The following is a 27,868-nucleotide window of genomic DNA, read 5'->3' on the forward strand; positions in this document are numbered from 1 at the left end:
ACATTAAAAGACTTATACAGTTCAACTTGGTAAATACAGCACATAGGAATATAAAGATAATGTTCAGTAGTCTAGTCCCTGGGAATAGGCCCTTTTAATAGGCAATACTTTATACTATTATTCATTTGGCTTATACAATCAAATAATAAATACATTTTATATAAATCATATGAATATGCTGCTACTGGATAGACCAATTGTTCCAGTCTGTAATGAAGTCTGCCAATTCCCTTGAGCCACGTGAGCATGTGTATTGAACCATGACCATCCTGACCAGTAACGTATCCCAGTTAGTCGTGCTGCTGAAAATGTGGTGAAGTTTCATGAATATAAACAACCCAAAAAATTGAGGTTCAGCAATGCACAAAAGCATATTGTATGGACATTGCTGAAATAAATGTATTTTGTTGCTTTCCATCTCTGCAAGAAGAGTGTAGTTTTCCACCTATACCTTTTCCACCTGGATGACTACCAAACTTTAATCAACCAGCTTTTAGTCAGGGGCACTATAACCCTCCAAATGTCAAAAGCACATCAAATCCTTTGGAGACTCTACTTTCAACGACATGAGATATGAACACAGACAAACTTTTATTATCATGATAGTACTCCCTCAGTGGTATGGTTAACAATTGACAATTTGAAAAAAGAAATGGTATTTCTTATTGCTGGGGACAAAATTGCAGAACAGTCTGTGGAAGGTCTCAGGCACATGATGAAATCAGTGAGTGGTTATGCAAGAGAATACAACATGTCAATTGTTTAAGCAAGAATCAATCTGTTTTCAAATTAAAATTTAGTGCAACAAAATGATCTGCGGTGACACTAAATTACGCTCTACAAATCATGCATGACTCAACAAATTATCTTAACAATTCTAGTACATCTATCAGTTTCTGTTGCTTTCATCCCATCTGTGTAGGGTAAGGTGCTGGTGAAATAACTTCTGAAGCAAGACTTTCCTCATCACCCCTTCAAAAGTTATACGACTTGTTTGTCTGTTCACTAAAGAAATATAAAAAGTTTCTGTAACTCAAAGGTTGTGTTTTGATCATGTGTCCTCCATTTAGTGATGTGTTGAAATGTTTTCCTGGTCCTAACATTAAAACAAACAAACAAACAAACAAGAAAAATTCAAAAATGAAATGTATATAATGAAACTGACAGCACCATGTATTTGCTTTTCCAGCCCAATTGAATATGTCCTAAGGCGAAGGCATAACAGTCTTGATGGACATTGTCATTAGTTGCTATATGAAAGAAGGTAATGAAAAGTCAAAACGAAATGTCTCCTATGTGATGTGGTGTTAAGCAGTTTTAATCTCACCCTGATAAATAAAAGTATAAATATGGACAAGGAGTTATTTTTATTGAGCTGCACCATCGGGATCAGAGTCAGGCTTTCAAGGCTTGGTGATATAAATGTTTTATTAGTCAGCTTGGGCTCTGAAATTTGGGGGTTTAATTTCTGTCGATATTAACGCTCACATACTAAATATAGTCCATGGTTACTTGAAATAGATCTGATGCTAATTTGCTTTTTTTTTTTTTTTTTTTGTTCTTTCAATGAAAAATAATAGTTTTTTTGTGACATTTTTGCAAAGCAGCAATGTCTAAACTGAGTGGAGTGTATGAAAAAACAGCGTTGAACTGAGCTTAATTTGTGCATTTACTGTGGCAGGGTCAAGAACGCCAGTTCCGGGTCGAGGGTGCAAAAAAAAAAAAGGGGGAAATCGTTATGGATTTGCAGCACGTGCCTGGCTAGGTACCCTTATCCATTAAGTAACCGTTACTAACTTTTGTTTTCTGTGGAATTTGTAGTTTTTTCTTAGCCTCACTAAAACCTTTTCGGAAGCAGTTAAACGGATCATCTGATACATCAGTGTGCACCAGTAGAACAACGCTGGAGCTGGACCAAAACAAGCTAGCTAAATGTGAAGAGTTTAGGCGGCTGGAAAAAAGTTAGCGGCGTCGCAGCTGTCCGTGGGTTTAGTGGACTGGGGGTGAACCTGGTTTGAGCTTACCACCATCACCGTGAGTTTGAGAAGACTCGGCGGGATCGCCAGGAATAAAAAAAAGGTGAGTTATTGTGTGTCACCTGTACCGTTAAATGTGTTTAAATCTAAACAGCAAGACAGTCGCCACGCTAATGTCCCGACAGGTTATGTAGCACTAGTAGCCGAGAATTCATTATTCGGGTTACTTGGGCACGGTGCTCAAAGAAGCTAACGTTAACGGCAGTTGCTAATTTACATCTGAATTTAACGTTAAGTTAGCTGGCAGCCGGAACCCACATAATAATAAAATGAAATACCATTGTTTATGGTCCAAAGTAAATTAAACAGACTCATAACCCTAACGTTACCGTCGACTGAAACGATTAATGCATGAAGTTAAAATCAAAATATGTACCTTGCTAGCAATGTGACACTTAAGTTATAGTGAATGGGCTTCGTCTTTTTAACCGTTAAATGCGAAGGGATACCTCTGATCATAACAGACTCAGGACAATATTACACCCGGTCTATAACTCGTTTTATTCATTCAAGGCTTGTAGTCCAAGTCCCTTCTATTCTTCATACTACTTATTTTCACAAATCTCTGGTGTAAAAGTGTGGCTCATTTTGTGTCATCGGACAAGGCAGAAGGAGTATTTGTCAGCCTATTGTCTGAAAGAGGATGTGCTTGAGGCAGCTGATGATGAAGATGACGTTTTCTGTGCTGTGGTCATTTAGCTAATTTAGAAGAAGAAATAAAGCCAAAGTTTGACTTAATTAGCTTAGTGCAGGGGTCATGTCATACCAACTCACCTTGGACTTCCCAGTTCATTTCAAAAATTAATGTGAAACGTTATTTATGAGGAAGTGCTAAAATTCATTGCAGATATATAAGAACATGAGTACATTTTACAGACTGTAATAATGCATTTCTCAGTTTTATTTCTTAGGTAGCTATTTGTGCTGTGTTGACATAAAAGTTTTCTATCTGTGATACCTATTGAGCCTGTTTTTCATTGGGTTCAGGGAATTTGCAAGTTACAGCATACATTGGCTTCCCTTGTTGCATACTAAATGATGTCATCTTGTTTAATGTGTCTGGACAAAATATTAATCTCACTTCCTTAGCTCAATAATCATAATTTCGCAATATCAAACTAATTTCTGACATCATTAACTAGTAGCATTTGAAAACAATAAAGAAACTCTAGGCTAGTCCCGCCTGAAACAGCTTTGGGCAACTTTTGTGCATTGCACCATACCTAGTAATGTATGAAAGAGTGCAATCGTAATTCGCTCTATTGGCAGAAGCCCAGAAAAAGCAGACAATTGTCACAAGGCAGCGTACACCATTGGAAAAGTTGATCTTTCAAGTTTAGCTAAGTTGAGAGTAAACAAGGAACAATTGAAGTTGAGAAGTGGATGTTCTGACTTGAAAGATGATGCCACTGTTTGTTTACATCACCAGAAGTCCTTTGTGGTGAAATATAGCTTTCTTCAGAGACATTGTTGTGATCCCTTTAACTTGCTGCCCAACAGTAATCCTCACTGAGGATCATACAGAGAGAGCAAGGGATCTTACAACACACACAGGAAGAAAAGTTTGAAATTGAGAAATTTCTAAATATTATAAATGTATTTTGCTAAGGAACTGGGATTAATATTTTGTCCAGACACACGTAACAAGATGACATCATTTAGTGTGCAACAAACCAAGCCATTACAAGATGTGACTTTCCTGAACCCAATGAAAAATATGCTCAATAGATATCTCACAGATAGTACACTTTGAAGTCAACTTATTGCAAATATCTACAATCTGTGAAAAGTACAAAATATTAGCCATTTTATTTTAATTAACAAAACAATATTACATTTTAAAGATATAACACCTTTAAATTTTTAATATATCTGCAATGAATAGTGGCACTTAACCATTAAAAGGTTTCAAATATACAGTCAGAATCTTAAAGTTCCATCTGGCATAATGGGACAAATCCTGGTTACGACTTATTTCCCAAATCGATTCAATTGTGATTTACAAGGTCCTGATTCCATTCAATATCGGAACCTTGTGCATTAATAAAAATATGAATGTTTACATTGAGAATTAATTCACTTATTAATTTAACAGTTTAGATACACATCTAAGAAATAATAGTTTGGTAAGTAATGTGCGTTGGTAATGTACCCTGGTGCACCGGCTGCATTGTGTACAAAGAGGTGCACACGGCTTCTTGTTATGTTGGCTTCTTCCACATCTTGCATATGGCTTTGCTTTTGTCCAGCTCTTTGCTGTCTTCATAGTTTTTAAGTCTATGCACCCCCAGCCCCTGGGTCTAACAACATTTCTGGTGGAAACCGTGTATTATATGAAGTGATCATTGCAAATGATATCATTGATGAATCCTACATGCAGTACACTCGAAACAAAATTGAATTCAGTGTATTTGCACTGGCAGATTTTTTTTCTTTAACAAAAAAGAAATCCCTCTTTTTGACTGATTGTTGCATTGTCTGATGACTCCTGGCTATCACTACTTAATTGTCGCTGCCTCTTTATATTCAGTTGCATGCAATTGGTTGACGCTGTCATATGAGTTTCTGTGAACTTGGATGACATTGGGCCTCATGTTTTCAGATATCCCATTGCATCTGATCTCATCAAGATTTGTGCGAGCTCCATCTTCTGTGAACATCACTAAACAAAAAGACACAGTGAGTATTTTAGTGTATGGCAGCGCTAACCAATTTCCTGGGGAGACCTCAACAACTTTGTGTGTTAGTATTTCACTTGGTTTGGTGTTGGAATGAAACCTAATACCTGTTTTCTGGATCACTGCCAACGTCTGGTGGGGTTGATTAAAAATACTTTCTTCTGAATAATTGCAATTTTTAGCAGAATATCCAGCATAGATTCTTAAAATCCCAAGATTGAGCTTTGTGTTTGCGTATTTTCTAAATAAACATGTACATCTGTGCTAAATGTAATGAGGGATAGTTGTTGTGAGTGGTACAGTTAAGGCTGCATGATATGTAAAGTGTCTTCTTTGTGGACAGTTATTGCAACGTCTACAGAAAGGTTATCTAAAAAAGTGAGGTAGATGATCGCTGGCTATGTGAATTGTCACAACAGTCTCATTAACTGTAATGTGAATAATTACAGTTTATGCAGACCACCACAGCTTATGGAACAGTCGTGACTTATGATGGTTAGCCAACGCCGCCTATGTTGCAGTGAAACTTGAGATTGCATCTATGGGAGGGATACACTGAAAAAAAAGACTCAACACCAATCTGAGCTCTGTTTGTGTTTTTTAAAGAAATACTCTCTGGTTACGAGATCTGATGCTGTGGAAGTTGAGTGAACAGTGTGTGATTGTACTTTATTCAGTTTGCCAGCCATGGAACTAACATTTGTGAGCTGCCCTCTGTAGGTATCAGACTGAGATTTTGTCAACGCAAAGTGCAAATGAATTAGAGAGCAAACCTTCAGTTTCTGCCTTGTCTGTGCGCAAAGGAATGATTAGAGTGGATGTCTATTTAGTAAAAGCATCTGCTACTAAGTACTGTCATGGCTTCAACTTTCTTCTATCAGAATGAGCTTTAATGGTCAAGCATGTGAACACTTACATGGAATTTGACTGTTTTTTGTTTTTTTTCATTTTGATATTTTGCTAATTTATGCACTTAATACTTTTTTATTAAATTTCTTCATACTCTTCACTTCATGTATTATGAGTCTGGACAGATAATGGATGTAAACTGCAACTTGACTGGTTGAGCAGACCACCCATCACAATGTTTTCAAAAAATACAACATATATGGTTCGAGCTGAACAATTAGTCGATTAATCTAATAATAGATCAATAGAAAACTAATAATCAGCTTACTTTTTGATTATCAGTTCATTGTTGAAGTAATCTTCTCTTGGTTTTGCAGTGTTAATCTGGCAAAACAAGCAATTCGATGTCATCATTTTGACCTCAACAAATTGTAATAGTACAATTTATTGACCAAATGATGTATTTAGCAGATAAACATCTGATTAATTGGTCATAAAATTGTTAGGTTTAGTTATAATTGTGATCTGTTTGATTCACCCGTTTTCTAAAATGCAGGTCAACAAGAATTCTGGTAATGAGTGGTAGTGTTGTGTTTAATGTGGTTTTTGTTTGTGTGTGTATGTTGATTTCCTGTATGGTTCATTGTCACTGGATAAGGAAAAAGGAAGAAGTTGGTTTATACTACTGCCTACTGTCAGAAAAACATTCTATCACAGTTATGTAATGGTACACTGTAGGTGTGTCAATGAGGGATCTGTTGACAGTAGTGTCAACTCTGAAAATGAAGATGTGCCTGAAGCAACTGAACATGACAGTTTATTGTTCTGTGGTCATTCAGATCCTTTAGAAGCAGAAATAAAGCCAGAGTGTGACATTGGTGAGTCAGTGTATATAAGCTAGACCATAGTAATAGTTCCCTGCTGTACAGGCACATTCACATGACTGATTTACACTATATTGCTGACTAATTTACTTTTGTTAAAAAAATTAAAAAAACTGTCATTAAGCAGTCATAGTAAACTATGAGTAACACAGTACAAAATGTATATAAACGTGCTTGAGAGATATTTAGAAGTTTTTTTTAAACTGTTGCCAAGTGATTTAAAAAAAAAAAAAAAGACAGGTTTTATTATTGTTTTGTTCTGATAAATTTATAAGCAATGCTATTTTAATTTGTGTCTTATTCTGTCTTTTTCTCTAAAGATCAGAGGTAAATTGGAATGGGGTGTTATGATTTGATGTGAGTTTTTGTGTGTTGTGTGTGTATGTTTTCCAGATAACATCCAGTGTTTACACAGCAGTGTTGATGAGAGGTGACAAGTCATGGGTAGTTGGAATTCATGAAACTGCCAAAATGTCTTCAATCGTAGGACTACCTACACAAGGATCAGATGTAACAATTCTCATAACCAGGGTCCACTTGCATCCCCTTTGTGTGCTTGTAGAGTTCTGGGGAAAATTTTGCCAGGAGAGGACAGTAGATTATGAGAGTCTGGCTAAAGACATTCAGTCTCCGGGAAACACATTTCAAGAGTTTGAAGGAAGTCCTGGTGACCAGTGCTTGGTTGAGATAGATGGTACTTGGCACAGGTCCCGAATAGTCTCAAGAAATGGCTCAAAATACAGTGTGTTCCTCATTGACAAAGGGATGACGTCTAGTAACACCACAGGTAAACTGGCATGGGGTAAGAAGGAGCACTTCCATCTGCCACCCGAAGTGGAATTTTGTGTGCTTGCTAATGTGTTACCACTTTCACCTGAGAACAGATGGTCTCCAGTGGCTCTCGAATTTCTTAAATCTTTCTCTGGGAAGTCTGTAAAGGCACACGTGCAAGATGTACTGGTTCCCCACAGAACATTTGTCCTGCAGATCCCCTGCATATCCAAACAAATGCATGAGATGGGATTTGCCAAGAAGCTGTCTCCAGACATGTTCCAGGACTTTGTGCTCCTGTCACTTCAGTCCCAAAGTGCACCTAGAGTGTCGCCAGAGCTTCAACCGATCTCCATGGGAGCAGGTGAGCGACTGCACAAGCAAGAGCTCTTCATGTACCCAGAGCTGCCAGCAGGAACTGTGGAGACTGTCGTAGTCACAGAGGTGACAAATCCACAGCGGATTTTTTGCCAGTTGAAGGTCTTCTCACAAGAGCTGAAGAAACTCTCAGAGCAAATCACACAGTGCTTCGAGGGCAGAATGACCAATTGCATTGTAGGTCCAGAAATGATTGGTTTTCCGTGTGCTGCAAGAGGAAATGATGGCAGATGGTACCGTTCTGTTTTACAACAGGTATTCCCAGTCAACAGAGTGGTGGAAGTGTTGAATGTTGACTATGGAACAAAACAGTTTGTTAAAGTGGAGAATGTAAGACCGCTGGCAGCAGAATTTTTCAGGATGCCAGTTGTGACTTACATCTGTTCCCTTCATGGAATCATTGACAAAGGGGTTGGATGGACATCCAGCCAGATTGACCTTCTCAGGAACCTTCTTCTGTGCAAGACAGTGATTGCCAAATTTGAGTACCAGAGCATCTCTGAGGGTGTTCACTATGTCACACTCTATGGGGATGAAAACACTAACATTAACAATTTGTTTGGTTCCAAGGAGAGCTGTCTGCTGGAGTGTGAGAAAACACTTGGAAATTATGCCATCCGTAGCCCTACATACAGCCGCCAGCGTCCAGCCCAGCAAGAAAGAAATCAAAGAAAGATGTTAACTCCTGGAGAAACTGGAGAGGAGAAAGAAGGGAGGGAAGAAGGACTAGCAGAGAAGTTGCCAGCAGAAGAACTCTCCCTGAACTCCTCACATGCTGCAGTTGTTCAGCATGTATCCAACCCATCAGAGTTTTGGATCCAAACACAGAACTATGCAAATGAGTTAGATGAATTGATGGATAGTATCTATCATTTGTACAAAGATTCAGAAAATAAAAATGTTGTGAAAAATCCAACTGTTGGGCTCTACTGTGCTGCCAAGGCAGAAGATGGTGACTTCTACAGAGCAACTGTCTCTGAAGTTCATGAGACACAAGTCAAGGTGTTCTTTGTTGATTATGGAAATGCTGAAGTAGTTGACAGGATGAACATCAGGACCCTACCTGACAAGTTCAAAAAGCTGCCAAGGCTTGCACTGAAATGCACCTTGGCTGGTGTCGGTGCAAAAGATGGGAGATGGAGTCAAAGTGCCTCTGAGTTTTTCATCAAAGCAGTCAAAGATAAAGTACTAAATGTACACGTGACAGCAAAATATGATGATGGCTATGTGGTCCAACTAACGGATCCTAAAACTCAGGGCGAAAGAGATCTCAGTACACTAATGTGTAGTTCTAACCTTGCTGAGAGGGCTGACACATGGAGACAACCCAAAGCCAAAATGTCCATACAACCTGCCATTCTGCCTCCCACACAACATCCAGATGCCAGACTCACAGGTGTATACAGGCACAATGGAATTTCTATTCAGAGCCAAAACACTGTTGGCCCTGCCAGCATTGTACGAAGAATTCCTACATTCAAGGAGCACATGTTTCCCATTGGGAGTGTCCTTGACGTGTCTGTGTCCTACATTGAAAGTCCAAATGACTTCTGGTGCCAATTAGTACAAAATACGGGGCACTTGAAGTTGCTCATGCATGACATACAGGCTCATTATGCAGGCAGTGAATTTCAGCCACTTGTAGAAACGGCTTGTATTGCTCGCCACCCTGATAATGGAATGTGGTACAGGGCCCTTGTAATTCTCAAACATGAAACACCTCATGTGGACGTTTTGTTTGTTGATTATGGCCAGACAGAAATGGTCTCCCTCTATGATCTGAGGAGGATATGCCCAGAATTCCTCACTCTGCACGGTCAAGCTTTTCGATGCAGTCTGTTGAACCCTGTTGACCCCACGTCTGCCATAAATGAGTGGAATAATGAAGCAGTAGCAAAATTCCACAATTTTGTGGAAACGGCTGTATCCAACTTTGTGATTTTAAAGTGCACCATATATGCTGTCATGTACAGTGAGCAGAAGATTGTTTTCAACATTGTAGATCTAGAAACTCCCTTTGAGAGTGTCTGCACCAGCATGGTCAACCTTGTCCAAAATGCACCTCCCAAGAAAACCTCTGGACCGTCTTTCCGTCTGGACTCATACTACTTCTCAACACACAACGTCAAAACTGGGACAGAGGAGCAGATTACAGTGACATGTGTAAACAATGTCAATCAGTTCTACTGCCAACTTGAGAGGAACACTGATGTGATGAAAGATCTCAAGGTCAAAGTGAGCAATCTCTGCCACCAGCTAGAGAATGTAAAGATCCCGGCAGTCTTTGGAACTTTGTGCTTTGCAAAGTACACTGATGGGCACTGGTACAGGGGACAGATCAAGGCCACAAAGCCAGCAATCCTGGTTCACTTTGTGGATTATGGTGACACTATTGAGGTGGATAAATCTGACTTGCTTCCAGTTCCTAGAGAGGCTAACGATATCATGTCTGTGCCTGTGCAAGCAGTTGTGTGTGGACTCTCTGATGTCCCAGCCAATGTTCCCAGTGAGGTGAACAGCTGGTTTGAAACGAGTGCAATAGAATTTAAATTCCGAGCACTAGTAGTGGCTAGAGAACCTGATGGGAAAGTGTTGGTTGAGCTGTATCATGGAAACACTCAGATTAATTCAAAGATCAAGAAGATGTTTCAGATTGAGATGCACACAGAAGAGCAGGTTGTCTACCAGTGTCGGAGAGCAACTGAAGCCACAGCAAAACATGTGCAAAAGCCTCAAAAAGCTGTCCCAAAAAAACCTGCAGAAATGGAAGATCACAACCAAAATATCCAGAAAAGTAGTTTCTCTGCTCCAAAACCTGCACGACAAATGAGAGATGAGACAAAACCTGCCAACATGAACATGCAGTCTGCACAAAAGTCTACATGCCACATTTCTCAAAACGGTCAGAAGCTCAAAGCTGCTCCGTTACAGCTGTACAGACCTCCTCACCAAAGAGAGTCATGTGGAAAGACACCAAGAAATATGGGAAATGGTTCTGATCCTGCAGGTGCCCATGTCAAACCAATAAGAGAAAATGTCCCCACAGATACTCAACTGCTCATGTGCAAGTCACCTGGTGCCGAATCTCAGGAGGAAAACAATGTTGAAAAATTCTTTAAACTTGCAGACCTGCCATCAAAATCTATCACATCAGGTATGGAAGCAGATGTCTATGCCTCGCACTGCAACAGCCCATTGAGTTTTTACGTTCAACTTGTAAGAGATGAGGGTGAAATATTCTCCATTGCTGAAAAGCTCAATGATCCCCAATCAGCCCTGAAAACCAGTGCCATCAAAGATGTACATCCAGGTGACCTTGTTCAAGCAGAGTTTGCAGATGATTCCTCATGGTACCGAGCGGTTGTAAGAGAAATCCGTGGCAACGCGATGGCTCTTGTCGAGTTTATTGATTTTGGAAATACAGCAATGACACCAATTTCCAAGATAGGCAGACTCCATGAGTCTTTCTTGCAACTACCCATGTACAGCACACACTGCATGCTGAGTGATGCTGCAACTCTCGGAAAAGAGGAAATGTTTGATCCAGAAGTGTTGTCAGCTTTCAAAGAAGACATTGGTGGTGACGCAGAAAAGAAGTTCAAGTGCCAGTTTATCAGGCAGTCAGGATCTGTGTGGGAAGTAAGCATGGAAGACAGTGGTGTGAATATCAGATGCAAATCATCTACAAGATGTTCAACTTATGGTTCTCAAATCCCAGAGAAAGTTGAACAAGTTAAGGAAAAACCTGCCCATAACTCAGAGAAACCACCACAGAATTCCCGATCTCTACCTTCTTACTGTCAACAAGTGTTTTCAGAGGAACAGCAGTTGCAGATCTACATCACAACTATAAATGATGCTCATTCCTTTTGGTGTCAGTCTGCTGACTCTGAAGAACTCCACAAGATAGCATCAGATGTCTCCGAAGTTGGGAATGCAGCTGACCACAAACATATTGACCCAGACGCTCTCTCCCTTGGCAGTCCATGCATTGCTCTCTTTTCAGACGATCAGCTTTGGTACCGTGCAGAGGTCATTGACAAAGATGGAGACGAACTCTCTGTTCTCTTTGTGGACTATGGAAACAAGTCCCGAGTTAACATTACAGATGTAAGGGAAATGCCCCCTGACTTGGTGGTAACTCCTCCACAGGCATTTTTATGCGAGCTTGAAGGCTTTGATTCTTCATGCGGATCTTGGGACAGTGTCGCAGTAGATGAGTTGTCCACACTTACAATAGACAAGTTGTTACAATTGACTGTCACTAGAGTAACAAGAGATAAAGAAAACATCAAATGCTTTGTGCGGGTGAAATGTGATGGCCAGGTGATAAACGAGGTAATGAAAACCTGGTGGAAGAGCTCCACAACAGAAAGCAAACCTGATACTATTGGACTGACCGCTTCATATGAAGCGCCACTGCAATTTGACTCAACTGTGAAAGAGGCTGCACTACCTGAGGATCAACTAGAGTATCCTGAAAGCCAAGAAATCGATACTGCTGTTTCTTGCATTCATCCTCAGACGGACCGTGGTGAAGAGCAGTTCACTGACAAGCTCGTTGAAACTCACAGAGCAGATGATGTCAAACTAGCAAGTAGACGAAAGATCAGTGAAACCCCTGAAAATTCTTCTGCTGAGTCTCCAGAAGACAAAACGGATCGGAAATCAACAGAATGTAATATGGCTATTGAACCTCAAAAAAGTGCTTCCATTGAAGGAGTCAACATATGTTACATGCTCCCTGATGTGGGTGAAACTGACAAAGACTCTGAAGAGGAGGGTGCTTCAGTGATGGACTCTGTTGGGCCAGATGGCTTGGCTTCTCCATTGGATGAGAACCTTAAGGAAAACATGGATAAATCAGAGATTCCAGTGACATCTTCAGCTGAAGAGCTGAAAACCTACAACAGGGGAAACAGCTTTGACACCATGATTTATTCTGGTAAGCATCACATGCATTTCTCCTTTTGTCTTTGTATTCAGTTGGTACACAGTATGGTGCATTTCTTACTAATAAAATAATCAGCTATATCTAGTTTAACTTTAGTTTATTTTAATGTTATATTTTAGAAATCATATTAATATAGAATGTAAAATTGTAACAATTTTGTGTTCTGCATATCTTTTATTTTGCTTGTAATCTTTCGTTAACTCACAGCTGATTGCAACCAGTTGTCAAGTTGTGGTCAATGATTGTGTGACGCTAATTTAGCTTTTTTTGCTATTTTCTTTGCATATACAGATCCAACTAATGACAAGGATGACAATGAGATTGCCGTTTCCAGGGACAGTTCTCTCAGTGGTGTGACAGTAGTGAAAATGGTAAATTGTGTTAGTGACTTTGCACATGCTGTGTCTGTAGTTTTTGGCTTTTCCATGATTTCAGCGTGCTACCTTATGTGTATATAGGTAGATTGCTCTGAAGTCTAATGTTTTACCTTTTCCTGAAGGCTCCACGTGAAGCTTTTCGTCCCAGGAAGAGCATTAATCTGCAAGAAGCTAGTGATATAACTTGGAAAGACTTAAAGCAGGTACGTGTTGTTTGCATCGCTATAATGAAAACCTTAAATTGGCAGTTTAATCAAGAAAAAATACACATTTCCCCCTTAACTTGAGAAGTAGAATATGTAACCAGATAGGTTTGGTGAGATTGAGTGATGAGCTTAACCTTATCTCTATACAAAGCACTTGGTGAAATCAAATCTTTTGGTGCTCAGTGTGTCAAAAAAGACATTTTGCAAAACAGTTTATTCTTGCTTTTAATTGTGTGTTTGTCCTCTCACAGATTCAGACTGAATTGGTGTTGCCTTCCTTTGTGCTTCCTGTGCTTCCTGTGCAGCAGCTATGCGGTGAGTGGTTCCTGTTTCAACTCACACAACACTCTACAGGTTTTGGGGAGTGTTAACGTAACACACTACATGAGGTGAAAGTGATATGAGCATGCCGGTGTTCCAAAAACAATTGGAAGTTAGTTGTTGTAGTTTGGCTGCCGGTGTGCCTCGCTCACCAACACAGTCAGCAGTGGGAGCGGCAGCAGTGGGCTGTGACAAAGCTCACAGAGGCAGTTAAGGTACTTTAAAACCCTTAGAGTTCCCTTAAAATTCCTACTCATAAAACCTGAACACACAAACATGATAGACAGATTTTTAGATTCATTCTGACATACACTTCTTGAGGATATTATTTCTTAGCCCACTGAGAATAAAAGTCCAGAAAGGCTGATCAGAATCATCATGTTTCAAGTCTTTTTCATTATTAAAGTAATCACATGATTGTCATCTGTACATCCATAGGTACGCTGCAAACAGGAACTGCAAATAGCTATTTCAGCGTGCTTGGAACGGTGCCAGTTTGCCAAAGTACAAACAAATGTAGGCTAAAAACAGGGACAGAAGTTGTAGCTCATAGCTGAGTGACTCCATGGCAGTGTTGAAAAGTCACTAGATAACCCCCAGAAAACTTGACTGAAAATAAAATTAAAGGGTAACACACAGTCACAATGAAGAATGGTGCAATACTGTATGTGTGTGTTCTGAAATGACTGTGTTTCGATGATGGAGTGCCATTGTCTTCACAGATGCTCCCACAGAGCAGGAAATTGAAGCTGGAGATGGTGTCTCAGAGGTGCCATGCGTTGCCACACATTTGAAGGTAGTGTTATGGAAATACAGTACTTGTAGAGGTTTACCACTGCTACTTTTCTTGTGACGGGTAAATACTGTACAAATGACTAATTTGACTATCTGTGTACAACAATTTTATAGACATCAACATATTTTGGCCTCAGGTCAGTGACGGATTGATAATCTGATCTGTTTTTAGAATGACTCAATGACTGAAGAGGAGACCTTGGCTCATGATGAGGATACATATTCCGGTTTGTTGCCATCATCTCAGTCTTTTAATTGCTTGTTTAGACATCCCTCATGCTTTTTCTATTAAATCTATATATGTTTAAATTAACATAAGAGAAGTGCAAACACAACTTGTATTTGCAGCCAACAGTTTAGCATGTAGTCTAAAGCACATAGGATGGTGGAATAACTTTAGTTTTATTAGACTAAATATTGTAAATCATTGAATTGACATCCTTGAGCCTACTGAGCATGATTTGAATATGAGAAAAGAGGCCTCTTGGTTAACCTGCTGCTTTAAACTGTCTCTGTATCTGCAGCCCTGCCAGCTGACACTGACACAGCAACCATTGAGCCGCAGAGCTGCACTGTTCCCTCTCCAGATATAGTAAAGGATTTAAATGCACAGAGTTTTACAATCCAGTTGCAAAACGTATGTCCACAATGTGAATTTTGTCTTTATTGCTGTTCAGGACGATGAGTTTGAAGAGGTGGCCTGTTTGACTGATGTCTGCACAGGTATATGATGATCAACAAGACAATGTGCCAGGAATGCAGTGTAATGTTATGTTCAGTGTTGGATTATCAGGGATTTTTTTTTATCCTTTGCACTGCAGATCCAGATGAGCTGAGTGATGACAGCAAAGTCACCAGTGCAACAGAGGATTGTCTCATCAGTATAGCAGCAGAGGAAATGGTAATTTGCATCACAGTGAGTGTCTTCCTGTGCATCTGCAGTGTTTTTAAACATGGTTCCAGGTCTAATTGCACCTAGGTAAAACACTGAATTTAATTTTTGTTGTTTTTTGCTGTTCATAGTAGAATCATTTTTCTTTTGTTAATTAATTCATAATGGTTAATTGAGGTTTTATTCCTAAAGTTTCCCCAGGAAGATGTTGGCCCTGACATCAAAGAAGACCTGCATAAGACAAAAGTTAAAGGATCAAATGAGGTATAAGATATTGATGCTTTATGTAAAGTACTGTACATATTGCACACATGCAGAGCATTTTTATTAGGAACACCATACTAATACTAGCCAGAGCCTCCCTTTGCTCTCAGAACAGCCTTGGTTCTTTGTGGCATGGATGCTACATGATTTCTGCTGCCTCAGTCTTTCCAGTTCTGGTGAGCCTGTGTCCACTGCAGCCTCAGATTTCTGTTCTTGACTGACAGGAGTGGAAATACTCGACCAGCCCGTCTGACATCAATAATCATACCACAGTCAGAGTCACTGAGATCATATTTTATCCCCATTCTGATGTTAGATGCGAACATTAACTGAAGCTCCACACGATTGGCTGATTGGCTATTTGCATGAATAAGCAGGTGTATAGGTGTTCCTAATAAAATGCTTGGTGAATGTATACGAATGGAGTAGAATCATTGTATTTATTGGGCTTTAGTATGCATTGTATTTTGTCTTGTTTTACTCATTATTTTTTATTCCATGTTTGCTTTAATATACATTTGTCTGAATGGTAATCCATAGAATGTTTTTTTTTTAAGTTAATTTAATTGTTTGAAATTAAAATTGGGCAATTTCTTAATTTGTAGGTCCAGAATGAATCACTTGGTGAGTCATTTCCAGGTCTACGTCCATGAATGGTACTCTTGTTCTAGACAGGTTTCCTGTTGTGTTTCCACATTACATACAGTGCGATGATGCAGTAAATGATTGTGATTATCTTCACAGGAGCTCCCTCAGAGCATGAAATGGAAATTTTAGACATTTCCCAACAGGAGGAGGTCACACCTCATGAGGTAAGGGTGCAGCCTTTTCTGTCAAATGAGTTGAGAATTTTTGGCTCTGTTGTTTGTACTTGCATAACTGTTATCCAGATTAGATGACACTTAGATGTTGACAATCTGTCTTGAATCCAATTTTTTTGGTTTTGTTTTCTGAGAGATTTTTTAGTAAGGATTCATTTTAATAGCAGACTTATGATTATCACTAGAAAGTCTCTTGCACATCCATTGGGGAGAACCTCAACAATTATGCATCATCATCACTTGTAGTCTGACCATATTTACTGGTCATGTCTAGCTGAAACGGTAATATACAGAGGCAAAAAAAAGTATGTGCACTCTTTGGGATCACCTCCATTTATGTATAGATTTGTCCCAAAATATGGTCACGTCTTCATCCAAGAATTATGAACAAACAACCTATTTTAACTGATAACCACAAATCATTGTACTGTTGTTGTCCACATAGAAAACATCATCGCTGCATAGGCTGGAAAAAGAATGTGAACCCCTCAGCTAATAACATCAACAAAAGTGAGGAGCTATCAAACCTGGAGTCCAAACAATTACTCTAGATTGGAAGTGTGGGAGTTACTCATAAAAAAATAAAAAAATAAATAAAAAAAACACTCAAGATGCTGTGGGATGAGCTGAAGCGAGCCCCTCGCACCAGGCGTCCTAGGAATATGTTTGAGCTGAAGTAGTTCTGTAGGAATAAAGGTCTCAACTTCCTCCTGAACATTGTGCAGGTCTGATCAGCAGCTTCTGGAAGAGCTTGTTTGAGGTTGTTGCTGTCAATGGAGTTTTGACCACAATCCAAGGGTTCACTTGCTTTAATAAATAAATTAAAAAAAAATACATAAAAGCTGGTAATTGTTTGTGATATTAGCTTATAGACACTATGTTTGTCTACACTCGAATTATATGAAGATCATATCACTGGTAAATTGAAGGGAATCATTGGAGAAGTCATTGCAGAAAACTAGGTCATTCCAAATGTATCAAACTTTTTCTTGTCACTGTGGAAACGGGACAAGAAAGCGGTCCCAACATGCCTATCATGTAACTGCAATCACATGGTCAGCACTCTTTTATTTCAAAGTAAGAGTACACTTGACGAAATCAGTCCGCACACTGTGTACCTGTGTTCAAAGGACCAAGTTAGTTGGATGAGAATTAACGGGCCTGGTGAATTTGCTGTTAAACCGTGTTTAATGAACATGGCTCTGGTCTGTATTGGAGAAAGCTCTCAGTTATTGTGTTCTGTTTTAGAATAACACAGTGATTGAAGATGAGATGTCGGATCTTCACGAAGATAAACTTTCTGGTTTGTAGTTACAGTAGTAGTGTCATCTTTTTTTGTCAAATTAGATTTTGAATTATACATTTTTTGGTGTTGTCCCACATTCCTCTTCCTCTTGCATCTGCTTGCATTCCTCATGTATATATTTTTTGGATAACAGTTAATTAAAAACATTGATACAAACTATATGTATGAGCCTACTCACCTGCTCTGTGGTTGCAGCTCTGCTATCTGACACCAATGCACAAAGCTCCTGTCCAGATATGGTAATAGTGTATTTATGTAGTGTGTGTATATATATGATAATCAACACGATTCTTAAATGGCACAACGTCACACATCTGACAAGTGAATGCTGTTTTTATTCCCGTTCAGAGTGACCTGCTCGAGGAGGTGACCTGTCTTGTTGGAGAGACCTGTTTGATGGACATCTGCAGAGGTGATGGTCAACAAAATATGCATAAATGAATTTCAGTTCAATATTTTAATAGTGGCCAATAACGATGGGCACTTGGAAGACATTTCCTTATTCGATCATCGGGAAAACTAACGATAAATTATCGATTCATTATTAATTATTTATATTTAAAAAATGCCTGTGTCAGAAAATACTAAAGAGAGTGTCTTTTTCCTAGATGAAATCTTTATTCCAAGAAGAAATTATCATCCAATTACAATGATCGACAAAATTCTTAACGATCAGTTATCAATCATCAATTAATCATGCCCACCCCTAGTGGCCAAACAAGTCCGTCCTCATTGTTTAGTTTTCTCGGATCATTTGTCTTGATTTACATGTTCGACAATAAACATGATTCCATTATTTGAATGTAGAAACAGACCATATCTTTGTCATGTTTGTAAGCCTGATTGTAATTATATCTTCCTGTTCTTCCAGACCAACAACAACAGGCTGAAACAGAGGACAGTGAGCAGCTGCTGCATACACCACCCAAACAAAAGGAGGTAAACCATTCAGGGAAAAAATTATGCCTGTTGATTTGATTTTCATTCTGATGCAAGTCCACTGGTTTGATGACCAAATTTGAATAAAACCTTTCCCTCATGGACAGAAGGTGTGTAGAAGTAAAAAGTGTGTATTTATCATGGGTATTATGTGTAGATGTAGCTGTAGATTGACTGACGTACTTACTTACTGTCAGTTATACAGTCAGGATGTACTAAAAATGAGGCTCATGTCAGGTGATTAAGAGTGTGTTAGTCCATATTACTTGGGTATATGCACTTTATAGGCTGTATGGATGCCCCATATAATAGAAGTACAGTGTGCATTTACAGTGAATGGCCAGCAGTGTGGTAGATGTCAAACAAGCAGCAACCAGGACAAGGTTTTCACTCACTCCAGTGACGCAGCACCTCACTGCACCACCTCAGGACTGTTTAAATAATGTAAATCAAACGAGCACTACATTGGTATTTCATGGATTGCTATTAATTATACTGAACATATAATATTGTAGATGAGAGTTAGAAGTTTTAATTTTGAAATCCAAAATGTTTTGAAGTGATTTATGTCAGTGTTTTGAATTTGCTGATGATTTTGCAGGATTTTGATGATACTGTGCTCTCAGAAGAAACGTTGTCTTCTGCTGATGACAGTTTTGGTAAGTCATGGTGATGTGCTTTCCATTTTGGCTCCTCTCTTCCCTCTCTCATGTCTCTGTCACGCCTGAGCTCCTCCCAGCGGAGATGTGAGGAAAAGACGTGAGGACGGAGGAATTTATTCGTCAAACAGAACGTCCTCACTTGTTTAAGTGTCAAATCTATAGTATAACAATCAGCAGCCAGGCCACTCTCTTTATTTGAACAATCATTTGGCTACAGTCTGTGATGTGTTGTCTGTAAAACCAAATGAATTGTTATTTTTCCCTCCTTATTAGAGGTCCAGCTGTCAAAGGTAACCCACCTCTCTCTGATCATCAGTAATGGTTCTGCTGATGTTCTGCCTGTGGAGCAGCACCCAGTGGAGTAACTGTCTTCTGGTTTATCGACTGCAAATGCTTTAGTTACGTTGAACTGAACAGGTTGAAGTTCAGTTTTTTTCTTTGTTGTGTTTGAACTGCTCAGTGGCAGTGTTGATTTATTGAGTTAACCCAGCAGATGTTCTTTCTTCTTTGACTTAACCATCTGGTTAAAAGTGCCTTTGTACAGTAATAGTTGTCGAAACCTGGAGTTTGTTGTCTATGAGTGTGATGACCCAGTGTTACTTGGATCGCTGTTGTGTTCTAGATGATCTGTTCTGACAAACTGCCACGAAATTCTTTAAGTATTGAATCTTTTCTTGAAGATGAGCCTGATTTGAAAGGTTGACAGTGAAATGCTACAGTTTTAAAGGAAGCAACACGTTTTCTGTAGTGTGGATACATGCATGTGTTGAAGACATTTATGTTGGTAAAATAAATATTACAGATCTATGGAGCTGAGCTGTGGTTTTTCCTTCAACCTTGTTTGAATTTGTTCGGTTTTTCCAGTTTGGTGTGACACATCTAAAAGGTCCCATATTTTACACGTATCTTGGGTTTTATTTTTGTTGATCCATAAGAAGATATTTTTGTGGTTTTAAGCACCAAAAACCTTCTCAATGTAGTGTTACATCTCTCTGGAGCTCCAGTCACCTTAGCCAATCAGAAGAGAGACTCTAAAGATCTTTAATTGCTACAAATAACTATTTTATTTTTCTGGTAATTTCAAAATGTAATAAAATTTTTCACAGCTCTAAAACAAATTATGATTGTACTTAGCTGAAGTCAAAATGCATCAACATTTAATGTCTGACTCAATCACCACAATTTGGTAATGGACCTCTGGATTAGATGTAAGCGCATCATTCACAAAGCTTTAATTTTAGCTTTAGAACATTTTCTAAGCGTCTTGCATTAAGGCTTTAAAAACTGATTAAGAAAACATGGAAGACTGAGCCACTTAGAGGACACAACGATTTTTGTATACAAACCAGATTTATTGGATTTCTGCTGTGTACAAATGCAGATATCAGACAGTAAGTGTGTAAAAGTAGAAGGCTGTTTGCCCAGGATGAACAGTACCGTGAGTTCAGGCAGGTTTTCATCGTGCAACCTTTTAGTGTTTTTGATGATTTATGATGCTGATTGACTTGCAGCTGTCGTTCGTTGAATCAGGATGGATAGATATAGTTTTCTGCAGATTTGGGATATATTAATTATCTAAGATCATATGAGTCGTCAATCTTTTTTTCTTTTTTTTTAATCCATACCCATCCCACATGATTCATTTTAGGCCTCATCACATAATCACACTGCAATCATAGAGTAGCTTGTCTCTGGAAGGCCCCTATGTCTACAGAGACGTACAGTATTTTCATAAAATAACATTTGTCATTTGGCTTTATATACACTCGAAGATTAAAAGCATTTCTCTAAGAAATTGCTGGTAATAAAGATTTCACCAACAGTGTGAGCTGCTCGTGTGCAACATTCAGGCTTCATGAAACATATACTGCTACACTGAGTGTGTCACCTGTCAAGAAAAACAAATCCTTCCTGCTGATGAGGTAGAGATCGGCTTTCCTCTCCATTACTACTCCAAAATGTTTTCCTTTGTCCATTTTGAAATATAATGTGTGAAATGCCAAGTAGGCCTGGCTTGGCATTTTGGGACCATTCCACTGGCTCCCACACAAAAGACAAGATGGTTCAAGCTGATGTCCAGGTAGTACCAGGCTCTTCTACTGTTCAGATGGCAGACTGAAGCACAGTAACATTAGTACCTGGGATGAGGTTTTCATCCTGCCCATCAATCAGAGGGTCCCACTCATTAAAGTTCTTCTCCAGACCTGCAAACACCAGATGGTTTTTAGCTTCATTCAGAATTTCAGCAAAACATTAATTTAAAAATGTGCATTTCTCCTTGTGTGTAAAAAATGATTCAGACGTAACGTGATACTAGAAATAATCAACAAAGATTGTGAGCTTGTCATTTTTCATACCAAGGTGGCGCTGCAGAAAGGCTAGTGTTGCTCTGTTGGAGAGGTCTAAGGCGATCTCTGGGTTGATCTCTCCCTTCAGCTTCATCAGTTTACCAATCCAGTTGCCCGTCAGGAAGGTGAAGTCTGGGAAACTCTGGTGCACTGTGCCTCTGGAGGAAAAATCACATCACCATTAAGTCAGAGAAAAGAGTCACAGCTCTGTTTGCAAGCAACTTCAGCTCCGTCCGTGATACCTGATAGTGATCATTTTCCTCTGTATGATGGCCGAGTCCAGCTTCCTCATGCGGCTGATGTTCCCCGCCCACTGGAACTTCTCTGAGTTGATGAATAAGATCGGCTGCTTCACTTGAGGAAATATCTCATCATCTAAAGGAAACATCCAGGCGTCCAGCGCTATGCCACACCTGATTTCAGAGTTGAGAAAGTTATTACAAAATTTAAAAAAAAAACACAAGGACGCACATCACTTCAATATCCAGATCTAAGATTGGCTATTGTTTCGTTTTTATGCCTCTTCAGAATAAAAACACATGAAGATGGAGGAGACTTGGATGTACTTTGTAAATCTACATACTTAAAGTTAACCTCTTTGCACAGAGCTTCAATCACTGTTGCTCCCCCAAAGGAATGCCCCATCACTGCTACCCTGCACAGATCCATGGAGTTCTGTTGGCCAAGAGAGGAAGGGAGCGAGTGATTAGCACAACATTAATGTTTCCTTGGAACCATGTCAGCTTCAGGTTCTGCCATCAAATCACAGCTGAAAGAATGAATCCGGTGATATTCTATGTTTTCCTTGTAAACAAATCACATGGAAAGACGAAAAACCAACAATTAATTCTACTAAAACGTATTGTCTGTATCCGACACCTCACTTCTACTGAGAAACTGTTGCTACGGTGCCCAGCTGTTTTAGCTAAAGAAGGAACTTTGAGACTAACTTGTTTATTGTTGGTTTCGGTCTTTTCATATTTGTTGATAACAACAACAACAGCAATATAAAATACTGCCAGACTTATCCAAAGGACCCTTCCACACCAGGCCACATCTCACTCACTATGATCAGGAAGCATCACCACGTTACTCTACTACTATTATTTGACCTGAATGTTACTGAATAGAAACGATATTAGAACTACTCCAATGTCTTCAACTGAAGACTTATATAAAAACATAAGGCTGCTGTGAAAGGACCAATGTGGCGTCCTGACTGCGCCTATTTTGATGTCATGTCAACAAATCCCCTCCATCTCAGTGACAACAGTTTTTTAAGTGTTGACTGTCTTGTGTTTCTCAAAGCTTTCTTACAGGAGTCACTTTACAATGAATAAGTTCATAAGCAAATTTAAATGGTAGTCATTGATACTTAATAAGTCTATATATGTGAAAATAGGTCAAAGGATGTATGTGTTCAAAGTACCGAAAGATTTACTTAAAAAGCGAGAGTGGAAATATTTTAGGTTGTACAGTCTTTATCTTACTGATATTCAGTTACTGCAAAGGAAACAGATTTTTGATCCATTTCTATACTCAAAGTTCTCAAGTTTTCTTAAGCCAAGATTTTGTCATTTTTGGAATTTCCCCTTAACTTGGTGACGTTACACACCTGGAAAGATTAGACTGGACTGGATCATTGATTTCCTGTTTTCTTGTGTCTTGTGAGGAACACCACAATAACCCTGTACACTAGTTTTTGAAACATTTCTACCAATTCTGTTTGCTCCAATAATATTTTTTATCCTTCCTGTGTACTTAGACATTTGCTGCAGTCTTATAACGCTGCTCACTTGCTCCTGTTCATCACACTAGTTTCTGTTGAAAAAAACAGAAATGTCTACATTTCCTTGGTTTCAGCTGTCACTAAATATTGTATCCTGCTGCTCTGTTGATACTTGTGTCCTCTCTCTATGACTAAAAACTCAAAGTTGATGAAAAGATTACCTTCAGCGTCGCCCAGTCAAACTGAGTTTGCAAAACATTTTGCACTTGTATCCCTGAGTTGATTTTAGTGAGTTTATCCAGTGCCAGGATGCATTCATCTGCTCTCTGTTTCACCTGGGAGAGAAAGATTCACACACGAGGAGAAAAGGAAAACGCACAAACCAAATGTTTCAAAACTCACTCAATCAGGTGTTTGAAATTCAAAAAAACAGTAAAGACAGTTGGACTGACGCCAAGATTAAAGCAGAAAAAAGCTGAAACCAGGGACAGTTCAGATAAAGGATTAGAAAATACAGTGAACAAAAAAGGATGTGGTTCAACGTCAGGCTATGTATGACTTACTCAGTATAAAATTCAGACATTGTGCAATTGAGCTGCTGTCAATACTAAACCCACAGTGATGAAAGAAGAATCATTCCTCCGCCTCCCCTTTATACAGTGACTCTAGTATATCACTGGATTTACTTTTTAATCACTTGTTACCTGTTTATTTCTGAGGGGGAATTCACTCTCTCCCTGCTGCAGAATCCTGTAGTACATCCACTCCTTCACCAGGTTGCCATGGGCTGCGGCTGATGTTTTAGCCACATTCTTATTTGCTTTCTCTGACTCACTCTTCTCGCAGAAATAAAACGTTGCTGAGGCTGACTGGTCCCTGGATTAAAGAGGAAAAGACAATGTCACAAAATTGTGATTCAAAGGGAAAGAATCAAACAAGAGGCAAAAATAATATTGTTTTTTTTTTTTTTTATTATTATTTGGATCTGTTTGGAAGTTTCTCTTTGGTCAAAATTGAGTCCAAAGCTTAAACAAAAAATGGCAGATTTATAGAACAGCAACAATAAGTCGATTTATCAATTAGTTGATTGAAGGAAAATGAATCACAGACTAACATACGATTATAAATAATAAACTGAATATCTTGAAGTTTTCAACTATTAGTCAATTAAAAACAAGCAAACTGAAAACATCACACTGTGACAACTTTTTCAACATATCATGGACAAAATCATTAATCAGGAAGGTAATCTGCAGACATCAGTAATATAAATAATCGTTAGTTGCAACCCTAGAGATTAATAACTTCCTCTATTTAAACAGGAAATACTGGGGTTTTAGCACAGGCTTCATAGTAGATAAGAAAAATGGTTCCATGAAAATTATCTGAACTCATCTCGCACACAAACTAACACACTCAAGCACAGAGTGCAGTTTAGCTGCCAACTTTGTGTTATCCTTGCTCTGACTTGCTGCCAAAGCAAATGACCTGTTGCTGAAGCTCATAATAGACGTGGCAGTAAAAAGGGCTTTTTTTTTTCTTTACGACTATTTTGACTTGTTTATGGTCAGAAACTAAACAAACTAATATGCTGCTGTGACAAAAGCAGCACTGGCTGAGTGACTGGACTGACCTCTGGCCATCACTGCAGACATGTGAAACAAAGTGTGTCTCATGTCACAGCTATAAACCAGGTCACATGCTTTTCTCTGTGGCTTTAGCCTTTAACCAGTTGCTAAAATTCAGTGAAATGTTGCGTCGACTGACATGAGTGACAGTCTAACTGAGGCCATTATGTTCATCTCCATATGGTCCCCTTGTCTCTATACTGAAAAGAAATGTGATGACCTGGTTCGTACCATTGTCTGAGCACCCTTTCCACTCCTACTCACACTGATAAACAGACAGCCGCTTGCAGAGGAGACTGCTCTCTGTTACTGATGGCTTGGCTAACATTCAACTACAATCTCCTCCAACTGACACACAGCCTTATTCTTTAGTTTTTTCAGTGTATATATTATCAGCCTGCAGAAGAATATAGTTAAAACACCTCAAGATTCTACACATAACTTAGAGCAATACATCTGTTTGAATAACTGCTGTACAGCTGTCCTTCAATCCTGATTTATGTACTTAAAGAAGCTTCTTTTGTTTTTTAATTCAATGAGTACTGACTTAAACCCAGCACTCTGGACTTTACTGCAAATGAGCACTTTATTCAAAGTTTGTTTGTAGTTCATTAATTGTTAATCGTTATTGTCTTGTAGCGGTATTTTCAACTGTGTTTTGTATTTATGTCTTGCTGCAATCCCCCCTCGGGGGACAAATAAAATCGAAACTGAACTGAAGTGAACATGAAGATAACACCCCATCCAAAAGTGTATGTGATTAAATCTTGTTCAGTTACCTGTGTTCAACAGACGCCACAATGAAACCCTGAGAGGCCAGTTCTGCACATATAGCTGAATATAAAGTCCTAAGAAACAACAAGGACATGTCAATTACACCTTTCACAGAAGGCAGGTGAGCAGAACTTCCAATTCATACTACAGCAGTATCAGAAACACATAGTTGTGTACCTAAAGGCTCCCAGGCCATGGGAGAAGATAACTAGTGGACATTTTACATTTGATTTGAATGGAGCATCCAGGTGGGCTGGGATCTTAAAGGAACCTGGAATAAACAAATGATAAAAACAAGCTTTCTTAAGCACAACACCAGAAAAATAGGTCATTTCTAATGATAATAAACATCATTTCTGCCATCACTGTTGTCAAAGTTAAATTCTTGTTGCTTGGCAAAGTAGTTAAACTGATTTAAAAAGTCTTCCCTGGATTACTGTGCAATAATAACTTTGACAAAAATAAAAATCACATGACAAAATAAGTTTCTGAGCTGATGTTCACACTGTACAGAAATGACACTTACACTGCAGTGTAATTGGAAATATTCTGATCAGGCTATAATTTGTCATAAATGAACAAAAACATGCAAAAACACTAATACGGTCTGGAAAGGCCAGTTTAACCAGCATATTTGTAATTTGAAATGTTCCACAATTTACTAATTGAAGTCAAATTACCAAAGAGGTAGTTGAAAATCCTTTCACTGAGAGTTCTGTTGATTTTCATGAAGTCTGCCAGACCGTTAAAATACTCCCTGCATGGGACCCAATCTGGTTTTTCTGCTTTTTCAGTCTCTTGACAAGGATAGTAAAGCCGGAAGAAGCTGCCCTGTTGGCAAGAAGTTCACACGATTAGGCAACTATTGTTTACTGAAATGTACGTCACAAATATCTTGTTCATGCAATGTATGTAGTTGCATTTCTTGTGTACAGATACTTGGCCATGTTGAACTTTGTAACTCTTGTTGAAATGCAGGAAGAATGACCAGTGAATGTCATAATGGAATTGATTATTAACGTATCATTGCTGCAGACTGAACAGGTTTTCCAGCAGCTAACCAAACTGTAATCATTGATTTTACAAAGATATACCTAGACGTGCTGTCTTTGTCCATTCTCATGCAACATGACTTAACATTGCCTCAGTCCATCATGGTCATGATCTCCAGGTGATCACATCACATTTCTGATGTATCCCTAGTTTGTCATATTATTTACAAGAAGCAGATAGAAGCTAGAATATCATAAAAGTGGTTCAAACTCTACCTGTGCAGTGTGGTCCATCATGAAGTCAGTGCATCCCACAGCATTGGGGCCCTTGGCTGGAGGGATCCCAAGTTGGTTACTGCAGGTGTTCCCCATGGTGAAGAAACTGAGCGTGTACCTCTTCTGCTCTGTAGAATAAAGAGACGCGTATGAGGAAGCAATAACGATGTCCTGGCAAGGATGACAGTCATGATAGACATAACATGACTTAACAAAAAAACAACTGTGGAACTGAGATTAATGCACAGATAAAATGATGACACCAATTACTGAATTCCAGCTGTGAATTTCAGCAAATTATGAACACGGCTTTTTTTCCTTTTAACCTGTACATGATTAATAATATACTATTCATTGTTACTGTTCCAGTTTGTACGATTGTTTCCTTTATAGAAGGCAAAACGAAAATGACTCAGCAGTAATTTTCATCAGGTGTAACTAACTTCACCAGATGTACCTGAGTGCGTAACGGGGTTCACAACTTCTGTCAACAACCATTCGTCACAGCTATTTTCTACTAACTACGGCTGTTTAGGAAATTATTGTGTTTGCACTGTCAATTAAAAACGTGGCATTAAAACCCCTACCTGTCCTCCCCCACTCGTAAATCCTCTTGACTAATAACTGTACAAATCCTCCATGAGAAAACATCGACCTCAGTAGTTTCAAAAAGCGAGCTAACTGGGTATCTCCTGGTTAGCTGTTAGCCACAAGAACACTGTTGTAACAATTTAACAAAAGACAGGGCCTACCGGAGATACAGAAGTACTTGGTCTGCCAGTGTTACTACATCAGTTTCGCAATATTACCACGTAACTAATGTCACTTTCTCGAGATAAATGTACCGGTGTGAGTCACCGGGGAGTGGTTGAGAGGTCGGTACAGTTGGTGTTAGCTCGCCACTACTAGCATAGGAGGGGGCTAAACCAGAGCCGCTGATGGAAAGTGTTTGGTTACTACGCCGTCCTGTAGTAGTCGCCTTGCCTCG

At 39.1% G+C, this 27,868-nt stretch overlaps 2 protein-coding genes across 9 annotated transcripts; one reads left to right on the forward strand and one right to left on the reverse strand.

The window, feature by feature from the left end:
* Positions 1 to 1,573: 1,573 nt before the first annotated feature.
* On the forward strand, positions 1,574 to 19,944 carry tdrd6 (tudor domain containing 6). Of its 7 annotated transcripts, XR_008830510.1 has the most exons (21): positions 1,580 to 2,079; positions 4,639 to 4,715; positions 6,841 to 12,541; positions 12,842 to 12,921; positions 13,050 to 13,130; positions 13,385 to 13,448; positions 14,177 to 14,250; positions 14,422 to 14,476; positions 14,774 to 14,841; positions 14,927 to 14,972; positions 15,071 to 15,165; positions 15,334 to 15,405; positions 16,011 to 16,029; positions 16,150 to 16,217; positions 17,475 to 17,529; positions 17,728 to 17,771; positions 17,881 to 17,944; positions 18,404 to 18,471; positions 18,792 to 18,915; positions 19,073 to 19,130; positions 19,407 to 19,437. XR_008830510.1 is itself a non-coding variant. In XM_056405728.1 (20 exons), exons 3-20 carry the CDS (start codon positions 6,871 to 6,873, stop codon positions 19,496 to 19,498), a joined length of 6,774 nt encoding a protein of 2,257 aa, XP_056261703.1. In that variant the 5' UTR covers positions 1,584 to 2,079; positions 4,639 to 4,715; positions 6,841 to 6,870; the 3' UTR covers positions 19,499 to 19,944. The 7 variants fall into 7 exon arrangements, 4 of the variants coding, with proteins under 4 accessions (XP_056261706.1, XP_056261703.1, XP_056261704.1 ...); XM_056405728.1 differs by lacking the exon at positions 18,792 to 18,915 and having other exon boundaries at positions 1,584 to 2,079; positions 19,407 to 19,944; XM_056405729.1 differs by lacking the exon at positions 18,792 to 18,915 and having other exon boundaries at positions 1,584 to 2,079; positions 15,071 to 15,150; positions 19,407 to 19,944.
* A 384-nt stretch (positions 19,945 to 20,328) lies between these two features.
* pla2g7 (phospholipase A2, group VII (platelet-activating factor acetylhydrolase, plasma)) lies at positions 20,329 to 27,852 on the reverse strand. Of its 2 annotated transcripts, none has more exons than XM_056405732.1 (11): positions 27,468 to 27,852; positions 26,881 to 27,008; positions 26,293 to 26,443; positions 25,790 to 25,883; positions 25,618 to 25,686; positions 23,915 to 24,086; positions 23,432 to 23,545; positions 22,065 to 22,156; positions 21,724 to 21,894; positions 21,491 to 21,639; positions 20,329 to 21,337 (listed from the first exon to the last, which is right to left on the reverse strand). In XM_056405732.1, exons 1-11 carry the CDS (start codon positions 27,529 to 27,531, stop codon positions 21,237 to 21,239), a joined length of 1,305 nt encoding a protein of 434 aa, XP_056261707.1. In that variant the 5' UTR covers positions 27,532 to 27,852; the 3' UTR covers positions 20,329 to 21,236. The 2 variants fall into 2 exon arrangements, with proteins under 2 accessions (XP_056261707.1, XP_056261708.1); XM_056405733.1 differs by having other exon boundaries at positions 20,332 to 21,337; positions 27,633 to 27,847.
* Positions 27,853 to 27,868: the final 16 nt, after the last annotated feature.

Source organism: Seriola aureovittata, chromosome 19 (genome assembly GCF_021018895.1).
Source record: "Seriola aureovittata isolate HTS-2021-v1 ecotype China chromosome 19, ASM2101889v1, whole genome shotgun sequence".
Taxonomy (NCBI): domain Eukaryota; kingdom Metazoa; phylum Chordata; class Actinopteri; order Carangiformes; family Carangidae; genus Seriola; species Seriola aureovittata.

What these genes read in the sequence shown, in the direction of transcription:
- tdrd6 (XM_056405728.1), top strand. Translation starts at nt 6,871, where the DNA reads ATGAGAGGTGACAAGTCATGGGTAGTTGGAATTCATGAAACTGCCAAA. An exon ending in TGATGAGGATACATATTCCG is followed by an intron (nt 14,477 to 14,773) that starts GTTTGTTGCCAT and finishes CTGTATCTGCAG; the next exon opens with CCCTGCCAGCTGACACTGAC. An exon ending in AAATGGTAATTTGCATCACA is followed by an intron (nt 15,166 to 15,333) that starts GTGAGTGTCTTC and finishes TTATTCCTAAAG; the next exon opens with TTTCCCCAGGAAGATGTTGG.
- pla2g7 (XM_056405732.1), bottom strand. Translation starts at nt 27,531, where the DNA reads ATGTTTTCTCATGGAGGATTTGTACAGTTATTAGTCAAGAGGATTTAC. An exon ending in GTGGCGTCTGTTGAACACAG is followed by an intron (nt 24,087 to 25,617) that starts GTAACTGAACAA and finishes TCTTTAATCCAG; the next exon opens with GGACCAGTCAGCCTCAGCAA. An exon ending in CTTTCTGCAGCGCCACCTTG is followed by an intron (nt 21,338 to 21,490) that starts GTATGAAAAATG and finishes TGGTGTTTGCAG; the next exon opens with GTCTGGAGAAGAACTTTAAT.